Here is a 13,050-nt window from a genome sequence, read left to right as displayed (position 1 = left end):
GTGGGGGCAGCTGGACTGGAATTCCTGTCTGGGCAATGGAGACATTAGACAACACCACACCAGAACACATGTCACCAAATACAAACAAAAATGCTTCTGCCTGGAAGACAATAATATATTTTCGTGTCTCAAAAGTGGAATTCATTCTTTACTTCAGAAAGGTTCCAATATTTCTTAAAAAAAAAAAAAATGGTTGGAGAATGTTTCTTTGGGAAGCTGAGAGGGCTGCTACAGACTTATCTTAGTGCTTCTCATTGATTGACCACAGCCGGCAGCCAGGACAAAGTTCCATCCTGTTCGCAACCTCTACAGTCTACAACCTTATGTAAGAAAGTAACGGTGGACGCAAAAGAGGAGAAGTGGACGCAAAAGAGGATACTTTGACCCTTGGAGACTGACCCGAGCTGTGATAAGACCACTCCACACGTTGTCAGGGAAACAGTTGTACTGCACGTCTACCACATGGTCAGGGGCAACAGTGTGTGTAAAAAAAGGCATGTGTACGAGTTTGTGTGTGAGTGTGTGAGCTACAGTATTTAGACAGATAGACAGACAGACAGAACTACCTTCCTCATCTATCTAGTATATGACCAAAAAAGTGAGTGTTGGGTTGGGACCAGCAGTTTGGGGGTCAGCATTTTGGTCTTCCATCATTAGTCAGCACATTCCTGGCAGACAACAAAGCATGCCATTCCCTTGTGTGTGCATGTAGGGCATTGTCATGTCATAATGCCCGCTTCCGTCGCCTTTGTTTTTTCGGCCCCTCTGTGGCATCGAGAGAATGGGCCAGAGAAGAGGTGGCATGATGGGGGGGTGGGGAGGTGTGGAGAGAGATAGAGAGTGTGGTATTTCTATTTTCTTTTTTTTGTCAACACTGTTTAATTTCTGTCCATGGCTCATGGTTGTCTAATAGTAAAAAGAAGGTAGAGATAAGAGCTTCCATCAAGGTCATACTAGTGCACTCACACAATCTCTTATAGTTTAAAAATACACATTTAATGTTGACATTAGCAACCACCCCACTCCCCTTGCCACCTCCCTCCCACCAGAAAAAAAACTGACTCAACACGACATGAATGTTACAAATGATGTTACAAATTCATAGCCATGACTTACATGAGCTGCTGCAGCTTCGGCACAGTGCAGGGGTAGTACACACATGCATATTCATGGAGCACGGAACCACTTCATTAGCCACAGGACAAGCATTAGTGTAACATCTGGGTTTTTAAGCAGGCCTGCGCTTCATATAAATCTATTGTGACAAGTAATCAATAGCAGCTGAGAGAAGATATTCCCAGAGGAAATAGATGGGGAGAGGAGAAAATAGACAGAGAGAGGGACAGACAGAAAGAGAAAGAGAGAGAGAGGGAGAGGCAAGTAGAGAGAAAAGGCAAACAGAGTCATGTATGTTGAGGCCCCCGAGAAGAGTGGTTACTTCTGAGCCCCTGCAAGAGCAACAAAGGGGCGCTCCATCAAACAAAAGCAACCCTGACGACAGAACCCTGACGACGGCACAGTGGCCAAGTCAAAGGGATGAGCAGGGAGGAGGAAAGGGAGAGGAAAAGAGAAGGCCCTCAGATGGAATGAACCTTGAGGATTACCGAGGGCAAACCCCATTCCCCAGACACATCAGGGCAGCCTGCTTTAACCCACGGAAACCGACAGTAAAGCAACACCCAGCCTGCTGAGCAGTAGATGCTTTTCGCTGTTGTGGAGTGGGTGGTGGATGGCTGGCAGGGGGCAAAAAGTGTTTGTCTGTATTTGTGTGTTTTTTATGCCCATCACAGCTTCAGACAGCAGGAGAAGAAGAAAGCCAGGGGGAGAGAGCGAGAGAGAGAGAGACAGAGAGAGAGACAAAAACAGTTTAATCTGTTCTATTCCCATAGCGGAGAAACACAGCCTCAAATTACTTTGGCTGGGATATGAAAGTCAAAGAGGTTGGCGGTTTGAGTAGATAGCACTTAAAATACAGCTGTGACCACAAAACCAATAAATGGAAAAAGTAGTCGCGAAGCACTTTAACCTTTTAAACTTATGGCTGGATACGACTACTGCAGCCCAAGCAGGGAGGGGTGGTGGCCCTCTCCTCTGTACCTCTTGTTGTCTCGGATGGAGTCATACCAGACTCCTGGGATTTTCAGTCTGAACGAAAAGAAAAAACGCAAAACCAAGCCCTCATTATCGTCTTAATTTAGCACACACACTGCTGCTTTCGAAGAGGTGGAACGCTTGCAATAGTAACTGCTAAAGCATGCAGGCACAAGCGCACATGCACATACACAGTCACACAAATATGTGTGTAATGTGTACTCTCGTATGAAGTATAACACACACCCACAGAACTAATTTAATTTATGAGCACACACACAACGATGCTTGATGCAGTTTTTTGTGTTTTACTTTTTTCAGGGAGATTTTTGGGGAGCAGGCAGCATGTATATGTTTTCCTTCCTCCCTGCAGACTTCAGTTTGAGGCCCCCCAACACCAACACCACCACCACTCTCTGGTGGTGCAGGAAGTAGGTAGCATAGTGGCCACATTCTTGTGCGCTCCATGGGAAGAGTCGCACATGGTCACCTCAGCGCCACGTCTCAGCTCCTGCTCCTCCTGCGGCTCCGTCCCCGGCTCCGAGCGCTCCACTCCCCTCCACTCCACTCTACTCCACGCCGCGGCTGGAAATGAGACTCAGATGTGCCAGCTGCGAGTAAGCTCCAGAGGAAATGACAACGCTCGCGCATGAGGGCCACAAGGAGCTCCGAAAAGGACAAAAATATGGCCACTGCTTTTGAAGCCACGCTGTGAGGATTTGCTCTGGAATGGTTTTTCTTTTAGTTTTTTTATATTACTAATCCTATTGTTTCATCTTCAGGTTAATCATTTCATTCACACAATCTTAACAAAAATACAGACTCTGGTCTTTCCGTACACACGGATGTACTACGGGTTGGGTAGGTATTGGGGACAGATGCATGATTCCACCACCCCAAGCATTGTCTATACCACTATCTAGGCTGAATATCCCTAAGGGATATTCCACAAAGCACAATATCCAAGCTGTATACATTACTGTGTGGAGTATGATGAATCACATTCAGCCACCAAAATGGGAACAAGGACCTCAGTGGGCGCCCGGATCTGGGCCAACTAGGGGCCAGTTCCACCTCGGCATCAGCTGGTATCCGAGAAACCCGCACTGTGGGCCAATCCAGAGGGAGGAAGCTCATTACTTCAGAAAACAAGATGCAGGCTGTCATTAGATATGCATGTCCCTGGTTCCTTGAGACAACTGTGAACTCTCAAATTACAGCACAAGCGATTATGATCGTATGGTAAACTCCAGGTCAAATAGACCACGCCTAATTTGCTGAAATTTGGGATAATTTTTTGGGATAAAAAAAAAAAAAAAAAAATGTTTAATACAAGACCATTAATTTTAAGACTGTGGATCAACATCTTACAAAGCCATTAGGACTAATCCAGTCACATCAACCAAATTCTTTTCAGCCATGAGTCAGCTAAATAACATCAGACTTAAACACTTTTTAACTGTATTCGAAATGCAACACACGAGCCAACCTTGTCGCAGGGAGAAAAAAAACCACACCGCCTCAACTGCCAAGAGAATAATTTGAAAAGACATTGATTACCTTCCTATTCAAGAAGGGAAAAAAACACCACCACCACCACCAACTCCAGGCAGAAGGGGGCACTTGCCAAGTGGAACATTGGTTTTGCGTATTAGCCAAGACCAGTCACCTCATTTTCCCCTAACATGGAGCAAGTAGCAAATTGAGTTAATTTATTTGTTTTGGCTCACATAGCAGGCGCTCGTTTTTTTGCCCTATGAGAACAGGGAAAGGGACCCCCACACTCACTCACACCTACTAAAGGGCATCTCAACGCAATGTTATACACACGCACAGTGTTGCTTTGAAAGCCTCTGGCGTGCAAAAAGAACCTTAGGCCTGAAGGCTCATCCACCATAGCAAAGGCAGAACCAACCAGAACTCCAGGAGAGCAAACAGCAGCACCATGCCTCCAGTAGGCTAGCCTGTAAGGGGATTGTTATGTAGAGGTGGTGTGGCGGATGATAGAGGACTGCTAAGTTCAGGAAGCCAGACTCATCTCTGGAGCCGGGAGCAAAATCATTCATAAAAGAGACAGTTACACATGAGGACTGGAACAAGCTTGAGGGATTCTTGCGACAACGCCACAACAGTAGATGCGCTGAAATTCAGCTGCATAATATCAGCTTCAAGACAAGGTGGCCAGTGCGGATCCACCTACAGTAGAATGTGATCCACTGCTAGAACATTGCCATGAACCTAGACATTTTAAAACATGCAAAATGGTCTCTCTCATCTATATGGGAAAATAATACTGTTTTGGTTGGTTCATAACCTTTACTAGTGACAAGCATTCTCATTTGAACTGCACAATTTGCTTTCAGTGAATGGGAATGATTCTAGCAGACCACAATGAGCCTCAAAATATTCCCCATACCCAGAATAGTCAAAACAATGGTCCATATGCCTATAAAATAACTACTTAAATTAAAAAATTAGAAGCTGAAATAGAGTAACGTCTTTCAACATCTGCAAATGCCTGTGCTGAAATTATCATGCAAAACATTTTTCAGATAACTTCTGACAAACCTCAGCAGTGAAGTCTTGGATTTGCTATTGCACTATGGGCAGGCAGTACTGTACATAGACTATCAATACCATTCAGACAACACATACAGTGTCCATTTCTCTGCAAAATGTTGTTCATTTCTTGGATCCAATACTTTCTTCAGTGCAATTTATATATAAACCTGGGTTTGATAAAGTATGCCTACCACCAAAGCGGAAAGCCTTGCACTGCATTTAACGGGACTGCAACAGCCTGAAGGCCCATGCACAAGTGCCTAACACTGCGCTCTCAACATGTGAGTGCATTCACATTCCAACTGTCTGCAAGGCACAGCCTAAATATAACATCCATTTTAACTTTTTTACAGCCATAAATTCTCATTTCCTTTCACTGGAATACATAGAGAGACACAAGGGAATGTGAAATTAAAAATGTCATTGAAGTCCATGACGGGTATGGTTTGCAAAGTATAGGTTTGCATTTTCTCAAACCTTTCATACAATTAGGGCTTCATATAGGCTACGAGAAGAAAAAAGCCTCACAAAGCCATATTGCACACTAGCCTACTCAGCTACAGGTGGGTTGTAAATCATCTTTTTTCAACCCTGACAAATCTGTCATTCATATAACGTTTATTACATTATCATTAACAAATACACTTCATTGTGATGTGTTTGTCAGGCAAAACAAGGACCACAGAGATCATGGAACTAGTACAACTGTTCTTCTAATCTAGGCGATCCAATTCCAGCCCTAACATTTTCCCGTCACCACCAGTTAGCGAACATTACTATTCCAATGACAAGGTGTGCGGTGTCACAAAGCTTTTTGTCCACAAGAGAGCCTCTCGGAAAACGTGCATGGGTAGGGAACGTTGCGTTTAGCCTACTAACTTTGATCCGCACTGAACTCAGTGGATTCTGAAGTCTCTTTCATGTGCTTTCCCACTCGCCGCTGCCTGTGGATCTTATTTTCAGTGAGCACATTTTCGAACCTCATACTGCATGCTAGGTGTTCTTAACTCAAATTCAAAGTTAAGGCAAATGATCAAAGATTAGGCAACTAGCTCTTGATAAGTCTTTCAGCGAAGCACAACAATCGCTCCACGTTCTCCGTTTACATGTAAAAGCTACAACGATTGGAGGGGAATGGGGTGTAGCATAATACCCACACAACGCTACGGACTTGGACTGCTTTCAAAGCATTTTGGTAAACTTGCCCAAGAGTACAAAAAAGACGACAAGGAGCGGATTGAACTATTCAACAGATTATACCATCACGCAACTCTTCTTCTCATCAAGATCAACACTATTTGAAAGAGTTAATTAATGACCCAATCTTATTTATCGCCTTTCTGTTGTAATAGACTACTTATGTTTGCATTGTTGCTACTTATCCTAACAGTGGTATACTGAGTCGCTGTTCGCTACGCTCAGAACTTCAAAGGAATCGACCAGATTCCAGTCTGGATAAATTTTAACACACCGCGTTACAAATTTACAGGCTTATGGAGCGGGAAACAGTCTGTACTGTGTGACAGACCGTCAACATTTCAATTATTTCACTATTATGTGAAAGAAAGTTTCAGGCCCGTCAAGACATGCTTCACTAAACCAAGGAAATCTCATCTTTTAAAAAAATAAAAAAAGGAGAGAGAGAACTGGGTTTAGTCTGAAGATATCCTTTCGTGCCAACAACGTAAGGTTTCATAAACCATTATAAATACGATTTATTTTGAGGCAAACCTTTGTCGAACATGATTATTCATGACATGTAAAAAGAAAAAAGAACCCACTACAAAATTGAAGCGTTCGAATGTACATACAGAGGCTGTGATGTTATGAGGTGCTTCAAAGGGAGCTTCACTAAATACTAGACATATTAAATTAACTGCTGATCGTATGTTTAACAGAATTGAGGTTTACTAGATAACATTAGAGGCCATCTTGTGACCGCATAGCTAGTTAGCTAGCTAGTACCATCCTCACATAGCGCAGCCCCCTCCAGCCCCCACACCCGCAGCAGCCCATCAAAAAGTTGTGGCGAGGAGCGTCAGAAGTAGAGAGAAAATCAAAAAAGCAATCACATGCAATGGCCGCATACTACTTGTACACTCACAACTAATAAATAATGTTTACATACTTGTACGATTTCACCCTCTGCGCTGATTGTGGCTCCAGCCTTGGAGAATCTTCCTTGCAAACCGGTAGTGTAAGTGGTATAATCTCCATTTGGACTTGACTCAAAAAGCACAACTTCCACAAAGGCAGTATCCTTGGTTGATACGGTTCCCAAGCAAGAGGTGGCCACAAATATCACCAAGACCACCGAATCTGCTACACAACCTAACCCTCTCCTTGATAAAACCATCATCTTGCCGGTTGGATCAGCGCCGATCGGGACATAATTTCCAATGTTTTTAAGGTATTGAATAAGAAATTAAGTCTAACTGGAACAGACGAGTCTCAGACCGCGATGTTCTCTGGATTGTGCAACGAAAAAAATATGCCCTTCACGAATCGTGCTTATTTCACCATTGCAGCCTTCTGAGTTGCATTGCTCGCTAGCTCGCTCGCTTGCTTGCTTGCTTGACTGCCAGCTAGCTAGCTTGCTTGCACTCTCTCTCCCTCTCTTTGACTCCCCCTCTCTCCCTCTCTGGCCCTACAAAGCGGAGATCCTTTGATCTCCAAACACGTGATTTTCCCTTTTTTTTCCAAAAGGGTTGTCCCCATGCGGTCTCCACCCACCAATCTTCATGACCCTCAAACTTCCACTCCCCGCTCCGGGCTGCCATAGCTCTGTTAAGGTGGTTCAGCGGTGTCGCTTACCTTTTGCAAATGAATATGCAATCGGGCAATGGCTTGTCTACCGACTGTGGCCAGTAAACTATTGGAACAAATCTATTTTTAAATGCAAGTGTGACTATTACTCTACCACTAGTAAATAAATAAATCCTAACCTAAACAGTCCAAGCAAGACGCACACTTCCTTAACGGAGACATCACTCTTCAAAACACTTTACAATTCATTGGAGCTAATTTTTCAATCTCATTTTTGACTATTTAGGGTCAATTACGATTGTGTTACCAATGCCAAGAGTAATTGGATCACTTCAAAATATCTTCTAATCGTATTACATTAAAAGCAGGATTAACATAGTTTAATCCACAGTATCACGTAGCCTAATGTAGGCCTAATGCAAAATAATTCTGCTAATAAAGTAGATTCAAATCATTCTTAAAGCAGCCCATATTCCCACACTGCCCATATATGATCCCACACTGTCATAGCTGTGCTATTTCCCTTGCAGAACCAAGTTATTCTTGCAGTAGGGTAGTTAACAAGGGGATCTTCAAAGCCTTACTGTCCTTAGCGTACTCATTCTCAGTAAGACAAGCTGATAGACTAATTGTAGATAATTTCAATAATTCTCCAGGCAAATCCTTCCCAGGAGTTAAAAGACTGGTCCCATCGCTGGGGCTTTGGACATCAAAAAGCAAAGCAGGGTCCAGCTTTGTATTTGTTTTCTAATACATTCCCACCACATTGGATGAGTGTGTGTGTGTGTGTGTGTGTGTGTGTGTGTGTGTGTGTGTGTGTGTGATGTAACCAAATAGCCAATGGAATTGGACAATCCACCACAAAAAAACATGTGCTGCTGAGTTGCTTACACTTTTGTTAATGCTTATTCAGTGTGGCCGCTATGTAGATAGGCCATGCATTTAGTCTGGTCAAATTCTGGCAAAGCGTTGGCACAAAATAGTGCATTTTTGGCAGATCAGGGCCAGATTAGAAGCCGACTCAATCTACTGCCATCTGGGCTAAGGCTTGGCATGGTGGTGGTAGGCTAGTCTATTTGTTTGACAGGAACATAATGGATCTCAACCCAAAAGACATCTCTGCCATCTCCTCTTGGGGTCTCCCTTGAATGCTCTGGGCTTTGTTGTATCAATGGCTTGTTTATTTGATTTATTTCCGAGCTGGTACAGCCTGAAACAGAAACCAACTGAGGGGTTGCAGGGGCCGGCCACCTCCACCACCAGTACTTTCGTAATGGTGCACTGTATCATGTTTTTTGCTCCAGAGGTAAATTTATTTACTTAAGAAGGCAATGCCTAATGGAAAGTTGCCTTTTTATGTAAATAAATTTACCTCTGAAGCAAAAAACAGTGTGCAGACCAACCTTCCTCTTATCTGACACAATTGTCTAGCACGTGGATTACTTTTTTTAGATGTGTGCACTGTGCACCATCCCTCTTTCTACTGGGGTATCATCTCAGAGAGGGCTGCCATAGAGTTCTGCAGAGACTCTGGTTCCCCTCGAATGCACATCCACCTACCTGCTCCATGCACAGCTCAATTCAATTCTGTTTGACTGATATACATGCTGTTACAGCAATATGCTTTGTCTCAGTATACTGAGCTCAAAGGGCTTCTTCTGAGTCAAGCTGGTCTTTTCAACGTCTGATAATAATAAACAACATCAAACAGTATTACACTGTTGGATATTGCCATGTAAATTTATGTAAAAATGCCTTTAGCCCAGTTTTAAACCCTAGCTTTCCTCTTGTGAGGGAATAGGAGGGGGGTATTATACCTTTTAAAATAATATTGATGCAGAACATTTTTAGAATGCAGCACAGGTTTTTGGGTCAGCACATAGAGACTCAAACCTGGCATGCATCAAGGTCAGATGAAAGAGGAGGGATTGGAGGTAGTGATGAAAGCATTACGGCCCAGAGGAACATAATCACCGGTCAATAAGAACATTTTCAACCCAATGGAAGAAATTTCCTCGGACGTGAGCTGTGAAGCAGTGTGATTATGAAGACCAACAGTGGGGCCTTTTTAGGTCAGGAATGCATGTCTGTGGAGAGAAATAAAGAACACAGAAAGAAATCCACCCAGATAGCAGTCGGATTTTCAGCAGATCTGGGACTGAACTCTCTCAGAATATATGCCTGCTCCACCACCGAGTCCAGAGCCGATATGGACACTGAAGGCGACCTAACTTTATTTTATTGCGCTTCAGTACAGTGGTCAAGAGTGATAATATCGCTCTGCTTCATTTACTTATACTCAAACCCCAATTTTTGTATATACAAATGTTGGCTCCACAACACAAGGCCAGGAAAGTTTAAGTATAAAGCACATTTCAAAAGCAATTCAATGTGCTTGAAACAGAAGGAGAGATAATAGTTAAAATAAAGTAAGATACATAAAATAAGATAAAACCATTGTGGAAGGCTGGAAGTAACCACAATTGTGTGTTCATCTTGTGAGATAAAGTGTTGCGTAAGGCCTTGGGTGTCAGACTCTATGAGGAGAAGAAAACACATTGACTTATGCCTACAGTCGATCTGTTGACAAATACAGAAAGTGTAATCTGCCTTCGGTTGTCTTAGAATGTGTTTTCAGAGAGAGCATGGGGTGAAGACTCATCTCTTAAAAACATCTGACCGATAACAACAACAATAAAAAAAAAAGGTCACAACACAGAGTGTCATAAAAATGCTTTTGAAATTATTCACAAACACCAGCTCAAATTCTCAGAACATGCCAGGACAACATCACATCTCAGTAATTAACTTAAGAATGATGGATGAGTCATCGCGGGATAAATCTGATTGGACGAGGAACTCACGAGGGAAGACTAGGAGTCTGTGAGAGGTTACTGGAGCATGCGTACCAGTTTCCACAAAGTTCTCACTTATTTTTTTCAAGATAAGTCACATGCTGCACTGTATCACAAACAGATTTAAATTTTTAGCAGAACTTTTAGAAGAACAGATTTTTAGATGCACCTTCTCCATAAGGAAATGTTCAGTGTGATCATTAGCATGAGGGATCACTCAGTGTCAACTCGTGACCCATAAGTATGATCTTAAGGCCCGTTCACCAGGAACAATAAACAATATAACATTCATTAACATGAGGAGAGACTGTTGGGAGGTTTGCATCCTCATGTTGATGATGATCTGTCTAAATTCAACACAATCTGATTGACTGTTTTGTATTGTTCTTACAATCACTCTGAAAGTGATCCCCATCTATATTGTTCTTCATGTTGACATCGTTATAGCATGCATTGTAGAGGTTTTCATTCATATTAACTAGATATATAATAGTTACAATTGTTTTTGCCAGTATTCTTAGAATTATTGTTCTGAGTTTTTATATACGCCCTTGGCCCAGACTGGAAAGAACACAGTATCTTTTAATTACTTGATATATGAAGTTGTATTGTGAAATAAAAGACAGAAAAATGCAGTAGTCTATTGACATAATTTTAGGACACTGCAGCAATTTGTCATCTCGTTAAATTTTGCACAGTGCAACAATCTCATTTTCTCTTCATGTGAGAGAAGGGAAAATAATAATAGTCAAAGCTTTTGTTTTTCTTCATTTCATTGCACAAGCTTTCATTATAGTTGGTCATCCTGAAATCTCCAGCTGGGACAGAATACACAGGCGGTCGATCCCATAAACGTTCCTCAAGAGGGTCCCAAAGCAGTGGCCCTGCGGAGCCTGAGGAGTCAATAAACACTGGTAGGGGATACCTCAGGTATGAAGCAGATGGTTTCTGTATTCCAGCACATTCTCTCAGTCTCTGAAGCAGTGACATCAATGACTCTGACGCCTAACATGCGATTGTCAGAGGGCAAGGGCGACATCTCTGCGTGTGTGTGTGTGTGTGTGTGTGTGTGTGTGTGTGTGTGTGTGTGTGTGTGTGTGTGTGTGTGTGTGTGTTACACATGCATAAAGTGATAGAGTGTGACACTTGTGTTTTTTTTCCTCCTTTTTTTCAGGACTAGGTAAAATGTTAGCAAGTCTGCCCTCTTTTGGTGGATTGAGGAACATACGCACAAACGCACAAACATACTTCCCTCCCAGCACACAAGTCTGGGTTGATCAAGTGTGACTCAAGCGTATCTGCATACTCTCAACCTTTCACTGATTTTCTCTCTTATATGTTTGCATAGTTGCATGTTGCAATCTGTTCAACAAATTAAAACATCACTATTGCAGCCACACTGTTGCAGCCAAAGAGGAGTGACCAGTTCTAGCTTTATTTCAAGTCCAGGCCATACTGTAGATGAATAGAATGGCGAGAGGAAAGTGACATATATCTGTCTTCTAACTTAATGTAGACAAGAGGTACCGTAGTATGACTTCTCATAAAATTCTTATTGGTGAAGAATGCTGTCGCGTAGATGCAGATCCATTTGAGAATTGATAGGTAACACTTTACTTGAAGGTATCTACATTGGAGTGACATGACAATGTCATAACCCCAACACTAACCCTAACCCTAAGTTATCATGACAAAAACCGAATGACACTTGACAGAAGCGAGTGACAGAAGCGTTATGTCATAAGCGTTTATGACTTGTTTATAATGTTTATGACACGTTCATGACAGTGTCATGTCACTCTTATGTACCTTCAAGTAAAGTGTAACCAATTGCTAAACTGTGAATAACATTGAGGCCTTATTGCAACAGAGTGTACATGGAGTGGGATCAGAGAATTGCCATAGTGACTAAGATTGGGGCCTATCTTGCAACATAAAGCTGTGCATGGTGTGAATGACGTGGCCATAGAGAATCAGAGAACTGAGAGTGAGAGGGAGGGGGGAGAGGGGAGGGCTGCACACACCTGCCTGCTCAGTTTGGATCTACTCCAGACACACTCTGGGCTCCACCACAGCAAAGTCGTTTCTTTTTCATGCACTTTTTCATTTCAGTCGCTCTTCTCCTGCACAGCTCCTCCACGGGTGTTTCATTAAGGTCAACGGGGGGAAAAAGAACAGCCTATAGCTGTGTGAGTGCCATTTTTAACCTCTGCGTCATCTACAATTTCTACTGAAGGCCTGTGGAGACTGCAGTTGTTGATTTGGAGAATGGATTCAGGGCTTGACTGGGTCAACCACTAACACACACTTCCTGGTTACAAAGGGATTTTGCAATTTGGTACAATCAAAATGCAAGAATGAATTGCAGTCTTCATTGGGAATCATGTCAGTGTTGTCTAGTAATCAGGATGTCATTTTGTTTTATTGCATTGGTCAATGCATACTCTGGTCTCAAGTAGAATTGAAACTTCAGGATCATAGCTTTTGCTGTATCTAATTTGCCATTCTGCCAATGGATATCATAACTGGTAAAAAAGTCTATTCTGAAAAAACAAATCTATTTTGAGTTCTGAAAGCTTTAAACAGATTTAGGAATAGCTGTTTTATTGTGGACAAGCATAATGCCCAAGACTTGTAAAAAAAAGGCTAGAACGCAAACTTTCAGTCCTCTTCTTACTCTTTACATGCACACATCTTATACATTATGACACAACACTTTTGACTTTCACTTTCAAACAGATTTCTTTTGAAAATCCAGTGCAGTGAAAACGGAACA

At 42.4% G+C, this 13,050-nt stretch overlaps 1 protein-coding gene across 1 annotated transcript in view; it reads right to left on the bottom strand.

The window, feature by feature from the left end:
* Positions 1 to 7,263, bottom strand: part of znrf3 (zinc and ring finger 3) — a 74,807-nt gene extending 67,544 nt beyond the window's left edge. Inside the window, exon 1 of the mRNA XM_048243797.1 lies at positions 6,782 to 7,263. Coding sequence (XP_048099754.1) covers positions 6,782 to 7,012 — 231 coding nt within the window. The 5' untranslated portion in view covers positions 7,013 to 7,263. The remainder of the gene's footprint in view (positions 1 to 6,781) is intronic.
* Positions 7,264 to 13,050: the final 5,787 nt, after the last annotated feature.

Source organism: Alosa alosa, chromosome 5 (genome assembly GCF_017589495.1).
Source record: "Alosa alosa isolate M-15738 ecotype Scorff River chromosome 5, AALO_Geno_1.1, whole genome shotgun sequence".
Lineage (NCBI taxonomy): Eukaryota > Metazoa > Chordata > Actinopteri > Clupeiformes > Clupeidae > Alosa > Alosa alosa.
The sequence above is the reverse complement of the archived record's forward strand: the minus strand, read 5'-3'. Positions and strand labels throughout refer to the sequence as shown.